Raw genomic sequence first — 20,383 nt, 5'->3', positions numbered from 1 at the left:
AACTCCCCGGTTCTTTGTTCAGTGATTGACCAGGAGGGGAAGGGTGGGGAGGGGGTGGGGGTGGAATCTGGTTTGTGTCTAAATCAACACAGGCTCCAGGAGAATATTTTGAGTGATAGCTCTTGGTTGTGTTTCCTGCTTTCAGATCCTGTAGGAAGCTCGACAGTTTCAGAAGTTTTGCAACGTCTCCATCTCGATGTTCCTCCTCCCTGGTGAGATTACTCGAACTGGATTCAACCGCCCCCCCCCACCCCACCGCCCCCCCCCCTCGCCCCACCCCCTCCATAATCAGTGCTTCTTCACTTTTCCAGATGTTCAGTCGGGGGTGGTGTTCCACGTAAGAACATAGATCAATGGAATAACTACTGTGCAAAGGGGGCTCGAATCCCACAAAGACTGATACTGAAATTTGAATTAAGTAAAAATCTGGAATCAAAAATCTAATGACTACCATGAAACAATTGTCGATTGTTGTAAAGACTGATCTGATTCACGGATACCATTTAAGGAAAGATATCTACCTTCCTTATTTGACCTGGCCTACCTGTGACGGCATATCCACACAACAATGCGGTTGACTCTCAAACACCATTTGATATGGCCGAACAAACCATTTAATTCAAGGAAAATTAAGGGTGGACATCCCATGAATGAAAATAAAAGCAGGGAAATGGCTGCAATTCCTCTCGTGGGTTTTTGTACAGGTCTGGGTGTGATCTATATCACTGTGCCGTTGTGCACAGTGATACGTAGAGCTGTCTCCCATTGTTAAAGTCCTAATAGAGAGCACGAATACACTGGTGGAAAGGTACTTGGACGCAGTGATTCGTTCACCAAACTCCGGATTGTAATTCTTGCTATTTTCATTGTAGTACCAAAGGAGCCAGCCCGGTCCCTTCCCGGGACTGTGTCGGTACCAAAGCATGGTGTAACTCCCAAGATCAAATCCACTGGTTTTACAGGTTAGGGTCAGGGTTTGCCCTATTATCCCCGTCTCTGCCTCTGGCTGGGTCAACACCACATCCGACTGGACGTCTGCTAACGGAAAGAAACAATAATTATGGTGAGGTGAATCCAGTTTGTGTCACGCCACAGGGAATGATTAATTTTAAACAGAAACTGTGGAAACTTTCTGAAAATATCCGCTACTCACAGGATAAGAAACCAAGAAACAGACTGAGAGATATTGCTAGCGCCATGCTCATGGAGCTTGTGTTAACTTAGACACCCTCCTCCCGGGACACCCTCCAGTCATTCACTGAACAGAGCACTGGCTGATCTTTAACTTCTGATCGTTAGTCACAACGGTTTGTACAAGGGCAGGGGGAGGGTTTTGACAAGCCACCAATTAGAATAGAAGACACTGTCAACACGTGACAATATATCCATATCAATACAGAATGGGCGCCAAGGAATTTGCATTGTTAAATAAAGCTGCAAAGATTCATTGTTACTCAGGGCGAATTGAATCATATTCCTCATGTTTCCGTTAACAGTACCGTCTGGAACATTATTTTCATTAGGGGACTGATTCCATGTTGCTTGAGCAGAATGATTTAATAAGGTAGGCTCTTAGCATGACCGTCACATGCTGTCCAAACTGCCCATTCAATTCACTGACATAACAACACCGATAATCTCCCCTGTACATTCCACAGATCGCTTCATATTCCAATTCAAGCAATATATCCAATGCTCAAGGAAATTTGTTGTTGAATCTTCATCCAGGCAATGCATTCCAGATCCCAGCTGTGTAAAGAATAATCCATTATTCTGTAGTTACGTGTGTAGTCTGGAGAATCTTTCCCAGTTTGGATGGGAGTGATTTGGAGGTGAACCTCCAGGTCGTGGTGGTCCCAGGTATCTGCTGCTCTTATCCCCTAGATGGCAGTGTTTGTAGGTTTGGAAAGTGCTGCCTAAAGAGCCTTAGCGAGTTCCTGGATGTCTAAATGTTTGCCACTGTGCCACGTCTGCCAATGTGTGTATTTGTGGAATTGGTTGCCATCAACTGAATTGCTTTGTCCTAAATAGTGTCGAGCTTCTTGAGTGTTGTTGGAGCTTCATTCATTCAGTCAACGGGCCGCAGTAGCATAGTGGCATCTGGTCCGTCGTCTTGGAGGTTAGAGAACATCCGGTGCAGATCCGGATAGCTTTTATAGGCGATTAAGCCTAATATCTTGGATCATGATAATATGTTCCATGCTGCGGCTGTACACTTTCCAATGATACTTGTTAAAGCACCACATGGTCGACTTGTTAGCATTGAATCACAGAAAATAGGAGCGGGAATAGATCATTCGGCCCTTAGAGCCTGCTCCATCATTCATTATGATCATGGCTGATCTTCTATTGCAATACTCCTTTCTCCCTACAACCCTTCACACCTTTAGAGTCTAGAAATCTATCTATTTCATTTTTAAATATATTCAGATACTTGGCCTCCGCAACTTCCTGAGGTGGAGAGTTCCACAGCTTCTGAGTGAAGACATTTCTCATAAATGACCTATCACATATTTTGAAACGCTGACACTCTGTTCTAGACGCTCCACCCCCTCCCCCCCCTCCCCCCCCCCCCCCCCCCGTCCACCGCCCCCCCCCTCCCCAAACCCCGGAGCCAGAGGAAGCAACATTCCTGAATCCAGTCTGACCAGCCCTGTCAGGATTTGAAAAGTTTGAGTGATATTACAAAAATTTCATTCCACTTAGCAAACTTAAACCACATGAGATTTATGAGGAAGTGACTGTCCGGGTGTGATATTATCCGTACATTAGATGGATGGCCTTATTCTGTGTGGTAGAGTAACACTATGGTTCCATGGATTGTTGTCAGCAATGAATCTATTGGAGTTTGATGAAGGGGACAAACTGTGTGCAGTTCCTCTAGTTTGGGTTTTTTTTTTACAAATCTGGGGCTGACCCGCCTCACTGTGTTAACTGTGTACTCTAATAAGCAGCTGTTTCCTCCATCGTCAGAAACCTGACATCCAAAGCAAATATATTGTGTGCAAGCTCTTTGGAAACAGTGAATCGTCCTCGAGTCTCCCCACAGTATCAATGGAAGTCTTCATCATAGTAGGAAACTAGCCAGTCTGGCCTCTTTCAGGGACCATGACAGTGCCAGTACAGCCAATAGCCACTGAAGTCGAAGCCGCTGGTATTGCAGGTCAGGGACAGGGACTACACTGGGAACCACTTCTCTGCCTCTGGCTGCGTCAGAACTACTTCCGACTGGACACCTGTTAAAGTCAAAGAGACATCCATTATTGTGATGGGCGGATCGGTGGCACAGTGGTTTTTATTCCAGGCCTGAGTACTATCTGTGTGGAGTTTAGACGTTCTCCCCGTGCCTGCGTGGGTTTCCTCTGAATGCTCCAATTTCCTTCCACAGTCCAAAGATATGCACGCTAGGTGGATTTATCGTGCTAACGTGTTCCTAAATATCGGTAGATGTCTCGATTAGGTGATTAGCAGGGGTTACGGGGACATGGCAGAGTGGGCCTGGGTGCAAACTCAATGGTGAAATAGCCTCCTTCTCACTGTAGGGATTCTATGATGATTCCTTCCCCTGTAACACACCACTGAAAGGTGAGGTTCAGCAAACACACACAGCAGGAATTTGGGGAAATGTCAAGCAGCTCACTGCAGAAGGAACCCTCCAATAGTCCGAGTAACATTGTTAACCTCATGGTCAAGAACAGGAGGAACAAGGTGCATTTCAAACTGCTTGCTGTCGCTGCAAGTTGCTTTCAGTTATTGGTGTGTTGGGACACCAAGGTCCCTTTGCACAACAATAGCAGTTTCTGCAAGAACATACCCAGAATTTGCAACCGATAACACATTCTTTAGAGCCAATAATAATTGTGTCTTTTTCTTAAAGCAGCAAGGGCCAAATATTGAATAATTCCAATGTCACAAATGTTCATTTTTGCAGCAAATTGTGATTACTGTCTCATTCATCTCGAGATTCGCCCCTTTCCTCAGCAATAGTGTCACTCAGTTAGAACAATAATATTCTAAGGGACAAAGTGCAACCGAATGCACTAGCCCTGGTGAAATCAGAAAGGCTCTGGTCCTGGTGTGAGAGACCCCAAACACATTGGCTGCAGCTGGACTGTGAGCACAAGTGGAAATGGACAATGGTCCAATTTCCCAGCACTTGGTCCGTAGCCTTGCATGCTATAGCGTTTCAAATGCTCATCTGAATGCTTCCTAAATGTGTTGAGGGGTTACCGCCTGTACCACCCTTTCAAGCAGTCAGTTCCAGATTCCCACCACCCACTGGGTGAAAGTGTTTTGATCCCAAATCCACTCTAAATCTGCTGACCATTACCTTAAATTTATGTCGCCTTGTTATTGACCTCTCCACGAAGGGGAAATGTCCCTTCCTATTCACAATATCTATATCCCTCCTAATTTTATACACCTCAATCAGTTCCACCCCCCTCCTCATTTTCTCTGCTGTAAGGAAAGTACCTCCAGACTAACCAGCCTCTCTTCATCGCTGAAACGCTCCAGCCCAGGCAGCATCCTTGTCAGCCTCCTCTGCACCCTCTCTGGTGTAATCACATTCTTCAAAGTCTCTCTTCATGTATAAAAGTCAGCGTGTACCCATCTCTTGTTCAGAACTGATCACACTGTGCCTTCCTGCTTATTTATTCATAAAGTTTATTTGTTAGTGTCACAAGTAGGCTTACATTAACACTGCAATGAAGTTACTATGGAAATCCCCTAGTTGCCACATTGCGGCGCCTGTCCCGGGCACACTGAGGGAGAAGTTAGCATGGTCAAAGCACCCAACCAGTATGTCTTTTGGACAGTGGATGTAAACTGGAGCATCACGAGGAAACCCATGCAGACACGATAGGAACGTGCAAACTCTGCACAGACTGTGACCCCAAGCCGTCCATCACCTGTAAATCAGTCTCTGGTAACCATACATCCACTTTGCGTGCTAGTCCAGCAGTTGATGTGGCTGCTAATCTATCTAACTCTCTGGTGTCCATATATCTTTGTGTGTTAGTCAATCTGTCGATGAAACTATCCACTAAACTGTCCAGTGACCATATATTTGTCTTCTTTAAGTCATCAGTTCGCGTGTCTATAACTCTATCTACCTAACTGTCCAGTGACCATATATCTGCTTTGTATGTGAATGCATCAATTCCTGTGTTTACCACTCTATTTATCTAGCTGTCTAGTGGCCATATATCTGTTTTGTGTGTTACTGAATCAGCTGATGTGTCTAAGAATCTAATTCACATCTGTCTGCCTGTCCATCCCTGTGTTGATGCTGCAATTCTACAACACCGACATTGGACAATGGGGCTACAAATCATGCCCAGCGTCCCCATTGCCTGGGAGAGGAACCTACAGTTTACGTAGAGGTTGCTGCCTGGAATGTGCGAGTGTGTGTGTTTAAGATGCAGAAGTATTTCCTGGAGTCCTCAGCTGTCACCGGTGCAACTGTCAGACTGATGATTCTGTAAGTTTTGCTCAGGGAGGAGGAAAAGCGACGCCTGGAAAATGTGGCGCTGTCACTGCAACCATCGGTGCAGCGGACGACAATATACTCGGGACTTCCCCCCATGGCTGGGTGGAGAGGTTCCCGGTACCAGACCAAGCAAGCTCTCTCCACCTCTGTGTATGAGCAGGTGATTGTCGTGGTGGCTCCCTGTTGGACCCTCACCTCTGCCTCCGGCTGGTGGATGACTGCGGATGCAGCCAGGCTACCTGAAGGATAGAGAAAATTAGAATTAAGTGGAGGTTCCAGGCACTCTATCGATTTGAAACTGGGGAGCTGCGGGGGAGGGGGAGGATGGGGTGTGCCCAATGGAGGTTGGCCCTAGTTCCCACTGCCTTTTCTCACTACTGAAGCTTTTAAATAACTATTTGTAAAATTCCAATCATTAAATAAACTCAGTCACCAGTAATATTGCTGTGTACTTATCTCGAAAGATCAACATTAAATATAAGAATATAAAATAATTTATTGAAAGGAAATCAATGAGAATAACTAAATTAAGTTGATTTATCAGTGTCACAAGTGGGCTTACATTAACACTGCAATGAAGTTACTGTCGCCACGCTCCAGCGCCTGTTCTATTACACTGAGGGAGAGAATAGCACGGCCAATGCACCTAATCAGCACATGTTTCGGACTGCAGGAGGAAAACATAGCACCCGGAGGAAACTCACGCAGACATGGGGGGAACGTGCAGACTCTGCACAGTGACCCAAGCCGGTAATCGAATCCGGGTCCCTGGCGCTGTGAGGCAGCAGTGCTAAACATTGTGCCAAAATGCCGCCCCTAATAATTAATTAAATCCAACCACTGCGAATATTGCTCTACTTTTTCTCTAAAAGCAACATTAAATGTGGAAGAATAAAAGGCTTTCTTGAGAGGTAATCAATGAGAATGTGAAGTGTAACTCACCTGATATGATTGCTGCTAGAATGAAAGCTTTTAACCCTCGTGGGTGGTCCATCTGCAAGTTGTATTTGCAATGGGTAGAATAGTACAATATATCTTGACTCGCTTCTTTATAGTGAGGAACAGGCCTGAAGAGGAAGTGCAGTTATTAGGCTTCCACCGAAATAGGAACTATGAAGCCAGCTTGTTTGTACACGATGTATTACCAAAACATCTGTAACAAGAGTGGAGTCAATGGAGAATGCGACAATTAGGAGCAGCGTCTTAGACTGCGTTCTCACTGTGTCCACTGTAATGAAAGTGAGACCGAACACATTGATACAGGCATTGGAATTGAGAGATAAGAGTGTGATAGAGGACAGTGAAACAGAGACACCAAGAGGTGGGGGGTGGACATTTTGTTGGCTTTCCTGCCACCTGATGGAAGAAATAAGAATTTCTCCATCAGCAATCTCCTGCTTTGCTTTGGAACACAGTAGTTCTGAAATCTTTTCAGAAGGGCGTTGCAGAAACACGGCTGTGATCATTAAATAGCGGCACGGTGTAAAAGATTAATTGCAGCGAAAAGGCAAGACTCGCAAGAAGGCAGTCATACCCAAACACAAGCACACAGACACAGATACACACAGAGTCTCTCACTTCCAGCAATCTCCCTCTGTTGGACTCTCTTCTTATTTCACATACATACTCACACACACACTCGGACGCGCGCACGCACGCATACACACACTATCTTTTGCATTTCAAGGTATGGTACCTTAACAAATGCCCTCTGAAAGTATAGATATACCATATCTACAGGATCCCCAGAGTCCACTTTGCTTGTTACATCTTCGAAGAACTCTAGCAAATTAGTCAAAACGATTTGCCCTACGTAAAACCATGCTGACTCTAATGGAATGCATTTTGGCATTCTAATTGTCCCGTTACTACAATCTTAAAAATGGATTCTAATAACTTTAGAACGACAGGTGTCAAACTAGCTGGTGTCTGGTTTTATACCTTATGTCTCCTTCCCGCTTTGAATATGGGCATTATATTGTCTTTTTTCCAACCCACTGGAACCGTTCCCACATCCAGGAAATTTTGGACGATTATAACCAATGTGCCTACTATCACTTTCTTTAAGACCATAAGCTGTAGGCGATTCGGCCCTGGGGACTTGACTGTCTTCAATCCCAACTGTTTGCTTAACACTTTTTCACTATTGATCATGATTTTTCTCAGTTCCTTCCTTTCTATTACCTCTGCATTTCCTGTTGCTATTGCGATGGTGCTCGATTTGCCCAGCGTGATAACTGAGGCAAGCTATTGATTGAGAGTTTCCACCATTTCTATTTCCCCCACGATTAATTCCCTAGTCGAATCCTCCAAGGGTCCAACAATCACATTCGCTCCACTCTTCACTTTTAGGTATTTAAGATGCTTTTGCAGTACTTCTTTAAATGTTGTGCGTGTTTTCTTTCATAATTTACCTTGGATCTTTTTGTTACTTTTCAGTAACCCATTGTTGATCATTACAAGTTTCCCAATCCTCCAGTCTGCCACAGGCCTTTGCAATATGATATGCATTAGCTTTTCTTTTCATGCTATCTTTAGTTTCCTTGCTTAGCCATGGATATTTCTCCCCCTCTTACTGTATTCCTCATGGGAATGTATTTTAGTTGGGAGGAATTAATTGTCCCCTTCAGCATTTGCCACTGATCATCAACTGTCCTGCCTTTTAGTCTTCTTTCCCAGTCCACTCGGGCCAATTTTGTCCTCATGTCTTCGTAGTTCCCTATGTTTAGCTGCAGAAGTCTAGTGTGGGACTCGAGTTTCTCGTCCTCAAACTGAATTTGGAATTCTATCTAACTATGATCACTCTTGGCTAGAGGATCCTTAACTATTAGATCATTATTTAATCCCTGCTGATTACACAATGCCAAATCCAGAATAGTCTGCTCCCTATAATAAAAAAATACTGCTGATGCTGGGATCTGAAAGAAACACAGAAAATGCTGCAAAACTCTCAGCAGATCTTACAGCATCTGTGGAGGGAGAATCGAGCCAATATTTCGAGTCAGGGTGACCCTTCCTCAGAGCTGAAGACAAGGAAAGTTGGACAAGATGTATACTGTGAGTGTGGGTTTTTTCTGGGGGTGGGGAACTATAATTGAAACAAATAGCATAGACAGAACGACAAAGGGAATGTAAATGGTGATGATCAAGGCTGAGAATGTTGCTAAGAGCGTCCATTAAGAGATTGGAATGTGTAAATGGCAGAACTGAAAGTGCACAGTCTATGAATGTGGCAGTTGTCCGTAGTGGAATGGGGAGAGGGATGGGTAGATGAAGTAAAATGAAAAGCGATATTTTAGATGTTGATAAATAGAAGTAAAAGTAGAAAATGATAAAATATGGACGAATGCGATGAAAAGAAGATGGCGTGGAGGTGGAGTAGAGAGTTCATGCTCTGAAATTGTTGAACTCAATCCTCAGTCCAGAAGGCTGTAATTTGTCTAATCTGAAGATGAAGTGCTGTTCCTTCATTTTACGTTGGGCTTCACTGGAACATTGGAAGAGGGCAAGGACAGACGTGTGGATAGGAGAACAGGGTGGTGTGTCGAAGCTGCAGGAAGATCTGGGTCCTGCTTGTGGACAGACCAGAATTATTCTGCAAATCACTCTGCATTGTTCTCTACAATGTAGGTTAGGCAGCATCGCGAGCAGCGAATGCCATAGACCAGATTAAAGAAGATGCACGTGAAGCGCTCCTACACCGGGAAAGAGCTTTTGGGGCCTAAGATGCTGAGGAGGGAGCAGAAGAAGGGGCAGGTATAGCATTTTCTATGGTAGCATGGAAAAGCGCCACTGGCGGTGGGTGAGTTGCTAGGTGTGATGAAGAAGTGGAAAAGGGTGCCCCAGAGGGAATGATCCCTGTGTAATACTGGCAGGGGGGGGGGGGGTGGTTGAGGGGAAATTGGGTTGAAAGGTAACATTATGCAGGTGTTGGCAGAAATGGCGGAGGATGATTCTTTTAATGCGGAGGCGTGTGAGCTGGAAAGTGAGTATAAAGCGGATCCTATCCTGGTTTTGGGAGGGAGGAGAGAGTGTGAGAGCAGTAGCCTGGGAGATGTGTGGGACACGGTTGAGAGCCGTGTCCACCACATTGGGTGGAAAATCAAGATTGGTCTGCTCTTTCGTTGGTTCCACAACATATTTCTGCAAGAAGCAATCTCTAATACATTCAATGAACTTTCCCTCGAGGCTACCCTTGCCAATTTGATAAATCCACTCTACATGCATATTAAAATCATCCATGATTATTGACGTACCTTTCTTACAAGCCCCCAATATTTCCTCATTTATACTATGCTTCACTGCCAAACGGCTGTTTGGGGACCTAAATATTACTGCAGCATCTCATTTCATTTCTGTCTATCCGTCCGAAATATTGAGTACCCTTGGATATTCAATTCCCAAATCTTGTTTTGCCTGCAACCATGTCTCAGTAATCGCCATGAATTCATACACATTTCTCTAAATTTGTACAATTAACTCATTAATTTTATTCCCAAAGTTTCGTGCAGTGAGGTACAAAGCCTTTAAGTTTGTTCTGTTATCAAATTTCCCTATTCTTGCACGATTTCCTGGTGTCCTATGATGTCCACACGTTCTGTCCCTTCCTTTTATTTTCTGGTAACAATCAGTTTCATCGTTAACCTTCACTCCAACCTTCTCCTTTAACTTCGATATTTTTTATTATTACATGGAACTGAACACTGATTCCTCCTGACCCCACTGTTTAGTTTAAAGCCCTATTTACAGCCCTAGTTATTCGCCAGCATGATTCAGATTGAGTCCGCACCGATGCAACAGCTCCTTCCTGCACAAATACTGGTGCTAATGTTCCATGAATTCGAACACATTTCTCCCACGTGAAACTATGAACCACACTGTTGGTTGGTTTTTCGAGGTGGTCAGATACCGTCAGTAAATCTCAGACAATACAGGACCGACGAAGCCAGTGTCTCAGTTTAAAGATGTAACCTTTATTTTGACCAGCGGCCACCAAGAGAAATAATTAAAGGGTCAGGGCAGCTCTGATATAGAGCATCTAGTCCTCTCCAATGAAATCTGACGTATACAATTCAAATCAGGCCAATTATAGTTTTCCTCATTGATTACTCCCGCCTTTCATTAGCTTTAAATTAATCATCTTCAATATACTTAAACCAGAAATAATTTATATTAGATACCTTTGCCAATCACATCTTACCTTCTGGCAAAATGGCAGTTCCTTAGTCCTTAGAATTCAGACGCAAACTCGTGCCTTGGCTAACCCAGATTTCTGTATCCCATAGTAACCAGACACCAGCCCCAAAGTTCAAAGGGCACGTTCCAATGAGTTCCTCTGCAGGTCACTGCCAAACCAGATTAACACTTGACTCCACGTTTGGGCATGCATCCATTTTATCTGGACAGTGAATATACCCTATTCATAAAATTTGTTTAAGTGTTCTGAATGTTCTTTCCATTCGAAGCTCTACTGATGAAACTTGCATATTCTCAAGGTTTTAATATTTTTTTAGAATATGGCTCTGCCCTAATACCCTTTACCATAATGCTTCGCAGCATACTGCCTTTGGCTAAAGTGAACAATGATTCTTAAAAATATATTAATACATTCAAATCTTTAAATCATAATCACTTGTTTAATCTCTTACTGCATTTCATATATGTGCAAACTGCTTTCGTGTTACTTTATAAATCTGTTTCAAAGTCATTTAACTTAATGCTGTCAGTTCTGTCAGTGTCCTCATTTCTAAATGTCTAAAAATCTTTACTAACCTATTAGAATTTTTCCCCTTACACACACGTTTACCTCTTTAATCTCATTAATCGTGTCCCAGTTAGCTCATGGCTCAGATATTAATCCAGAGATTATTACCTTTTTGGTTATGATTTTGAGTTTAGAACCTGGCTATTCATCTTCCCTTAGCAGAATGTGCATCCTTGTTCTGCCTGTGTCATTCGTACATACGTCAAAAATGACAACTGGATTTTCCCCCTCCCATTCCGAATTTCTCTGCAGTCCAGAGGAGGTGACCCGAAACCTGGCACCAGGGGGCAACACAATCTACAGGACTATCGCTCCTGGTCACAGAGAACATTGTCTATGCCCCTAACTATACGATCGCCGATTACGACTAGATTCCTCCTTTCTACCCCACTTGAATGGCTCCCTGGCCCACGGTACTGTGGCCACTTCGCTCATCTGTCCTACAGTCCTCGCCCTCGTCAACAGCAGGAGCAAGAATCTTGAACCTGTTGGACAAGGAGTAGGACTAAGTTTTCAGCACATCTCTCTCCGTGTTCTGTATCACTGTGTCTGTAATCCTCACCATGTTTAGGTTTTTGTGCAGCTCTCTCCGTGTTCTGTATCACTGTGTCTGTAATCCTCACCATGTTCAGGTTTTTGTGCAGCTCTCTCCGTGTTCTGTATCACTGTGTCTGTAATCCTCACCATGTTTAGGTTTTTGTACAGCTCTCTCCGTGTTCTGTATCACTGTGTCTGTAATCCTCACCATGTTTAGGTTTTTGTACAGCTCTCTCCGTGTTCTGTATCACTGTGTCTGTAATCCTCACCATGTTTAGGTTTTTGTACAGCTCTCTCCGTGTTCTGCATCACTGTGCTATGTGCCGACTCAGTCCACAGTAATAGACAGCCGAGTCGCTGAGTTGCAGTTTGGAGATCTTTAACCGGCTGATTTTCTGGACAGAAATGATAGAAGCAGAAATTCTCTCCCCGGCAGCGTTTTCTTTATTGCCCCCTCCTGAAGTGTGTTTCTGCAGCAAGTATTTCAGAGCCTGCCCTGGGGGCTGGCTGTACCAGTGTACTGTGTACTGACAGAACCCTGAATATTCACAGCTTAAAGCAACCGTGTCATCGACAGCAGAGATTTGTAGAGGCGGATTCTTGGATACCAGGGAAGAGGAATCTGCAGGATTAGAAAAAAAAGCGTTTTGTTTAGGTTTTGCCATTTTTTAGTCGGAGATTGTGTCAGTCGCAGGAGTAGCTCAGTTTTATGCGGAGTTATTATTATTTTAATTCTAATGGAACGACATTGACTTACTCTATAAACCAGTGTACAATGAGGTGACATTTTATTTTGCACAAGTTCTAATGATCTGTAACGATGTTATTAAACTGGAGGGAGTGCAGAAGAGATTTACAAGGATGTTGCCAGGACTCAAGGGACTTAGTTATAGGGAGAGTTTGGACTTTTTCCTTTGGTCATAGGAGATAGAGGGGTGATCTTATAGAAGTGTATAAGATCATGACAGGCACGGATAGGGCGAATGAACTCAGTCTTTCTTCCAGGGTTTGGGAGTCGAGAGGAAGAGGGAATAGGGAAAGAAGTAACAGGTACCTGCAGAGCAACTTTTTTTTACACAGAGGGTGGTACGTATGTGGAATGAGATGCCGGAGGAAGTGGTTGAGGCAGGGACATTGACAACATTTAAAAGTCTTTTGGACAGATACATGGGTAGGAAAGTTTTAGAGAGATATGGGCCAAATGCAGGCGAATGGCTGAGCTTAGATGGGCATTTTGATCGGCATGGATCAGTTTGGATCGAAGTCTTTCTGCCGTAAATTCTGTGAATCCATGAATACACTGTCAGCTCAGTAGGAGCTGGTTTAACAATGAATTATGAATGAGCAATGATCACATCCCTGAACAGGTAAATAACAGGTTTATGGGGAAAATTCATGGCTCGTGGAAGAATTGGATTTCATTTATCAAGTGGCACCATCTACCCGAGGGCCCGAATGTCGCCCTTCCACGCTAACTTATTCTATGATATATGTCAGGTTTTAGTTTCTATTTTCCTTTTTGAGAGAGATATCGAAGGGAACTTTTTATTATCAGTGACGCAATCCTTTTCTGGAGATGATTGCCGAAGAACAACCCAGCTGCGTCACATCACAGCGCACAGCAAGATCCAACAGAGTGATTGCGATTCATCAGCTCCGATGGGGCCGAACCATGTTGACCATCGGTGGCCAAATGTCATTTATTTATTTCAGTTTAACACCTCCCGGCAGTCAATGTTTGCTTTCTAATCTATTTGTTTATTTTCTATCTATTGGTATCATTTTTCTCCCCTTCTCTTTACATTGAGATATCTAGTCATTTTCATTTCATTTACTTTGTGCTGTTTGGTTTTCCTGAGTCGTGGGAACGCGTCCCAAAGTCTCGTAGTTGTCAGTTGCGTTCACCCTGTTCAGTTTCCGCAGTGGTTTTACTGTTACTCACTGGGAACTGCCTCTTTTGGATCTCTCACAATTTCATTTTTTTCTGCTCATTAACTGATTTTCTCCCGGGTTCTCTGGGCAGAGTTTTCTCTAAATTGTACATTGTATAGAAACTCCTGTTCCACATTTCAAGCTGCTCCATCACTCAGTTATGTTGCAGCTTATCTCCTGTGTTGCCCACATTTGCCCTGACCATTTTAGTGTACAAATATGTAACAAACGCTGCCTTGAATGCGTTCAACACTAACTATCCACGGTTCTCTGTGGTCTGGAATTCGCAGATTCACCACAATGGCTTTGACTGAAGAAATGTCTCCTCTCCGCAGTCCAAATTGCTGAACCGTTATTCTGAAAATGTGACCCCAAATTATAGACTTCCCTGATTGGAAAAACTACCACCCAGAATTTGCCTTTCAAGTCCTTTGAGAATATAATAAATTCCACTGAGATCACTCCTCACTCCTCTAATATCAGTCGAGGGAAAATAGGCAATGGGTCTTCAATCACTTCTCAAAGGACAATCATTTTATCCCAAGACTCTGTTTAGTGAATATTAGTTAAATTCCCTCCGAAGTATGTACATCCTTCCAAACTAAAGGAGATCAAATCTCACATAGTATTCCAGTTCAGTTCGAATCTCCACAAATCTCGTTTTCAATCCTTGTATTTTCAGTATTCACCAGAAATAATCCAATCTTTCTCTCCATGTCGATTAATTCTCTATCGCTTGTTCTAAATGAATATTCCCTTCACAATTGTTTCCAATTGTTCCTGTTCTCCTTGATACGATTACCACATCATCCTCCTCTCTTACTGCACTGTGTGATTTCAGTTAACAATAATCAGGGCTACAAATACATTACAGCAATCGCCCACAAAGAACCATCACAAATCCGGTATGTCCTGACCCATTGGCAGGACAGACTCAGCAGAGCTGGTGGCATGATATTGTCGGGAGCGACTTGCCCTGGGAGTCCACAATACCGTCTCTGGACCGCATGAAGTCTCATGACATCAGGTCAGACGTGGGCAAGGAAGCGGTCTGCTGATTACCACGCGCCTCTGCTGATATATCTACACTCCTCCATGTTGAACAACATCTGGATGAAGCACTGAGGATGTCAAACATGCATAACGTATACTGGTTAGGGGGCTTCAATATCTATCACCACGACTGGCTCGGTCGCACATAGCTGGACATAACTGCCAGACTGGGACTGCGGCAGGTAGCGAGGAAACTACCAATGGGGAATAAAGCATATTTGACCTCAGCCTCAGCAACCTTACTGCCGCAGATGCATCACCAGAGAAATATCAGTAGGAGTGACCACATGCAGTCCTTGTGGACACAAATTATTGTCTTCACATTGAGCTTCACTCCATCGTGTAGTATGGCACAGTCGCCGTGCTAAATCGGATAGTTTTCGAGCAGATCCAGCAACTCATCACTAGGCATCCATGACGCACTATGGGCCATCAGCAGCAGCAGATTTTCACTCAAACACAATCTGTAACCTCATGGTCCGGCATGTCCCCTGCATTGACATTAGCAAACGAGGGATTAACACTGGTTCAATGAAGACTGCAGGAGGCAATGCCGGCAGCAACACCAGACATCCCTATAACTGATTTGTCAATCCGGTGAAGATAAAGCTGAAGCCTTGGCAACAATCCTCATCCAGAGATATCGAGTGGATGATCCATCTCAATCTCCTCCGGAGGTCCCCAGCATCACTGATGACAGTTTTCATCCAATTTGAGTCTCTCCAGGTGACTTCAGGATCGGCTGACGGCACAGGATACTGCAAAGGCTATGGGCTCTGGAAATATCCCAGCAATTTACTGAAGACTTGTGCTCCAGAACTAACCACTAACGGTGGAAAATGAGAAAAAGTTATTGTTTATAAGGAGGATATTTAAAGAAATATCAGGTACAATGTCACTAATTTCAGTCACTGATTTCTTTATTACAAAATTCCTTCGGACAAGGTCCCTTATACCTGAAGCCCGTGGTTTAGTTTTCTGTTTGTCTCCCGGGTCAGGTATTGAGTGAGTCACTGCAGTTAAATGGACTGGCCGCAGTGACATCGATCAGGGCGGCACGGTAGCACAGTGGTTAGCACTGCTGCTTCACAGATCCAGGGTCCCGGGTTCGATTCCCGGCTCGGGTCACTGTCTGTGTGGAGATTGCACATTCTCCTCGTGTTTGCGTGGTTTCCTCCGGGTGCTCCGGTTTCCTCCCACAGTCCAAAGATGTGTGGGTTAGGTTGATTGGCCAGGTTAAAATTGCCCCTGAGATGTGTAGGTTAGAGGGATTAGCGGGTAAATATGTGGGGGTAGGGCCTGGGTGGCATTGTGGTCGGTGCAGACTCGATGGGCCGAATGGCCTCCTTCTGCACTGTAGGGTTTCTATGATTCTATGATCTCATTCAGCTGGTAGCTTATTGACATTGCACGGCTGGGACTGCAATCTACTGCCCAGGAGAGAGCTCTGAGACCCCGCTGCCGGGCTGTAAGCGACAGACAAGCATCTCCCAGTCACATTTCACATCCAGAGTGGATTCTGGAGTGTTGTCAATTTGAGTTTGTTAAAAAAAATACCAGGAGTGTCAGAGTTCTTGATGTTGATGTGCCTCTTAAAACAATCGCCCAGATGCTGTCAACTCTCACAGAACACTGAACCGCACCCAGCGCCTCACCACCACCCCCACCCACAAGCCTCACCCCACTATCCCTGCCCCGCTGACCGCCGACTCCATCAGGTCTCACAGACACTTTCCCCGGGCCTGACCTGGACCCGACTCCAAAATCACATCCTGCTCCCAACTCGAAATCTGTAACGGATGATTTTCCATTGGAAGATCCGATTGGATTGAAACGAGACAGATCACAATGATAAAGTGATGGGGAACATTAAACGAGACAGTCTGTAACACGGCGGGGTTTGGAGCCACTTACCGGCTGTGACAGTCACCAACGTCCCGGATCCATCCACATATTTCCGTTTACTCCCAAAGTTACACAGTGTTATAATTCAGCATCAAAACATCGGGTAATGGGTGGGATGTTGGAACATGAATTAAACCGCGCGGAATGTGGCTCCCAGCTCCGGCTGTGAGCCCAGGATCCCATCTGGTGTTGTGGTTTGTAACTGGGATCAATAATTCCCATTCTCCATTCACCGACAACACTCCCAGGAAAGACACCACCATCCACTCACACTCCATATTTATGAAACTGAAATTGTTAACGGCAGTAATCAGGTCTCATTAAAAACTAGAGTGCGGCACCGAGAGTCTGAGGTGCAACTGTGGGGATTGGCGGGGGGCGGGTGGGAGGGGGTCGGGGGGACGGTATTCAGGGCAGATGAACTCCGGTTTTTCATTTGGTTCTGTGAGAATCTGCAGGGAGAGTTTTTGTATCGCTGGAAGCCGAGGCCCATCACGGTGTGCCGTACCAGTGCTGAGCTTTACAGTAATAGGTGGCGGTGTCTTCAACTCTCACATCCCGAATTTCCAGCGAAAATGTCTTTTCTGCTTTGTTCACAGACTCAACAAATCTCCCTCCGCTGGAGATCCGCTCCCACTCCGTCCCGGTCTGGGTTTGTCTGAAGAAATATCCATTTTCTAAGGAATAGTAATAACCATATAAAACACAGGTGATGGTGAGGGACTGACACTCCTTCCTGGTCACCGCTGCCGGGCTCTGTGTCACTGACTGACTGAAAGACCCTGGAAATTAAACACAGAGAATTTATTGAACCATCAGAGCCAAACCACACAACGAGGCTAAAACCCAGACAGTGCCTGTAATTGGGATGGACTGGGGCAGCTTTATATTCATTCCACACAATGTAGTTTAGTGCGATTAGTACTCACGGGGTAAACAGACACACAGGCTGAAAACCAGAAGGGTTCCCATCGCTCTGCTGCCCGGACTGATGGTTGAAATGACGGGGAGCTGGAGACTGCAGAGATGGACTGCTCTGGGACACTGGATCTCAGCTGAACTGAAATATTTCAGACCCGAACGTCGTCAATTTAGGCCACGCCCATTGTTTAAAATAAATCTCGAGAATCTAAAGGTGACAGAAAGCTGTGAACATTCAGTTGAGGCTCCACAGTTATCGCTGCCTCGGAGCTCCCGACCCCAGAATCTCGTTCCGTGACCCCTCTGGGTGGCAACACCCAGAGTTTGTGAATGTCCCTCTTTGTCAAAAGCAAGTAAGATTCTTATTCTTTTCTTTTTTCAGTGTCCAAGTGCAGAGATGGCAGTAACGACAATGATATGCTCCTCCTGCCAGATGTGGGAGGTTAGGGAAATTTCTCGTGTCCCTGCGTCTATGTCTGCTGGAAATGTGACCAGCTGCAGCTCCTCACAGACCGCATGGTTCGGTTGGAGCAGCAGCTGGAAACACTCCCACGGGATCCAGGGTGAGGTCGCTAAATGGATACAAAATTGGCTTGATGACAGAAGACAGAGGGTGGTTGTAGAGGGTTGTTTTTCAAACTAGAGGCCTGTGACCAGCGGTGTGCCTCAGGGCTGGGTCCACTGTTATTTGTCACGTATATTAATGATTTGGATGAGAATTTAGGTGACATGGTTGATAAGTTTGCAGATGACACCAAGATTGGAGGCATAGTGGACAGTGAAGATGGTTATCAAGGATTGCAACAGGATCATAGTCAATTGGGCCAGTGGACTGATGAATGGAAGATGGAGTTTTATTCGGATGAATGCAAGGTGATCCATTTTGGTCGATCGAACCAGGACAGGACTTAATCATTTAATGGGAGGATGTTGCGGAGAGTTACAGAACAAAGAGATCTGAGGGTACATGTTCATAGCTAATTGAAAGTGGAGTCACAGGTGGACAGAGTGGTGAAGAAGGCATTCAGCAAGCTTGGTTTCATTGTTCAGAACATTGAATACAGGAGTTGGGACGTCTTGTTCAAGTTGCACAAGACATTGGTAAGGCCACATTTGGAAGACTGTGTACTGTTCTTGTCAACTTATTATAGAAAGGATATTATTAAACGAGAAAGAGTGCAGAAAAGATTTACTAGGATGCTACTAGGACTTGATGGTTTGAGTTATAAGTAGAGACTGGATATGCAGGGACATTTTTCCCTGGATGGTATCAGACTTAGGGGTGAACTTATAGAGATCTATAAAATAATGAGGGGCATAGTCAGTTTGATGGTCAACATCTTTTCCAGAAGATCGGGGAGTCGACAACTAGAGTGGGTAAGTTTAAGGTGAGAGGGGAGAGCTACAAGAGGGTACAGAAGGGCAATTCTTTCACACAGAGGATGGTGAATGCCTGGGACAAGCTGCCAGAGGTAGTAGGAGGGGCGGATACAATTTTGTCTTCTAAAAAGATTTTGGACAGTTACATGTGTAAAATGAGTATGGAGGGATATGGGCCAAACATGGACATTTGGGAACAGCTTAGTGGTTAATAAAAGGGCGACATGGACAAGTTGGGTCAAAGGGTCTGTTTCCATGCTGTAACCTCTATGACTCTATGACGGTGGAGTATACAGGGGGAAGTAAGTGTGATGGATGGTGTGATAGTTATCTTTTAAAAAACATTTAGATAGTTACATGGGTACGATGGGTATAGAAGGATATGGGCCAAATGCGGGCATTGGGATTAGCTTAAGGGCTTCAAAAAAAAGGGACGGCATGCCAATTTGGGCCGAAGGGCCTGTTTCCATGCTGTAAACCTTTATGACTATATGACTCTACAGACACTAGCTTCAAGAAGGTGTCAAACCACAAGTCCTGACAGATAGATGGGTGACTGCCAGGTCAGGCAGGCATGTAATGCAGGAGTCTCCTGTGGCGATTCCCCTCTCAAAGAGGTATACCGTTTTGGATACTGTTGCGGGGGGTGGTGGGGAGGGGGTGTTGAAATAGCCACTCAGGGGAAAATACCAGCAGCAACCAGGCCTGTGGCACCACGACTGGTTCTGCTGTAGAGCAAGTTCGAGCTAAATCGAAGTCGGAGGTGGGACCGGCCGCCATATTATCATTCTAATTTCTATGGAACATTCTTTCCTCTGTCATTCCCCAAAGCTGTAAATCTCCATCCCACACACTCTCCCTCCATTCTCACTCTGCTGTATCCAATATTCACCCTCCCAATTCTCCTGAAGGTGCTGATTGAGGCTGATTGACAGATCCATGCTCACTGCTTCCTGTCCTGGATACAGAGGACCTGGAAATCTCCATGCAGGCTGCCAGACAGATAAATGTCTACGTTACTGGAGTAAAAATGTGTGGAATATACAGACCGAATTCACTTCATTCCCTTCAGTTGCTGCAAGTCCCCAATTTCCCCCAGAATGAGAAAAGAAATGGAAAGGGGGAAACATTGATTGCCTCCCAGATGTTGCCCTCTTTTTAGGTCAAACCAAACCAAATAAACAAACTCAGATTAAATCAGGACAAAGTAAAAGGGGCAGCTCCCCAAAAGGAGGGGGAACAGCCCGAACAGAAATCAAAGTACAAAGGAAACTTAAAAACATCAAATTAAAATGTGATTATCAGGGTCAATAATGCACCCCAACCCCTGCGGTGCCCAACGGGCGCGGAAGGCGTCAACCTCGCCCGTGGACACCGCATGCTCCCTCTCCAGGGACACC

The 20,383-nt window shown here is 44.8% G+C and overlaps 1 protein-coding gene across 1 annotated transcript in view; it reads right to left on the bottom strand.

The window, feature by feature from the left end:
- LOC144485812 (uncharacterized) overlaps positions 1 to 17,654 on the bottom strand; it is a 51,574-nt gene extending 33,920 nt beyond the window's left edge. Inside the window, exons 1-5 of the mRNA XM_078203894.1 lie at positions 17,612 to 17,654; positions 17,179 to 17,464; positions 16,692 to 16,741; positions 12,121 to 12,414; positions 2,435 to 2,451 (exon numbers count right to left, since the gene is read on the bottom strand). Of these exons, the coding sequence (XP_078060020.1) occupies positions 2,435 to 2,451; positions 12,121 to 12,414; positions 16,692 to 16,741; positions 17,179 to 17,464; positions 17,612 to 17,654 (690 nt within the window). The remainder of the gene's footprint in view (positions 1 to 2,434; positions 2,452 to 12,120; positions 12,415 to 16,691; positions 16,742 to 17,178; positions 17,465 to 17,611) is intronic.
- Positions 17,655 to 20,383: the final 2,729 nt, after the last annotated feature.

This window comes from Mustelus asterias, unplaced genomic scaffold, assembly GCF_964213995.1.
Source record: "Mustelus asterias unplaced genomic scaffold, sMusAst1.hap1.1 HAP1_SCAFFOLD_221, whole genome shotgun sequence".
Taxonomy (NCBI): domain Eukaryota; kingdom Metazoa; phylum Chordata; class Chondrichthyes; order Carcharhiniformes; family Triakidae; genus Mustelus; species Mustelus asterias.
This window is presented reverse-complemented; position numbering and strand designations above follow the sequence as displayed.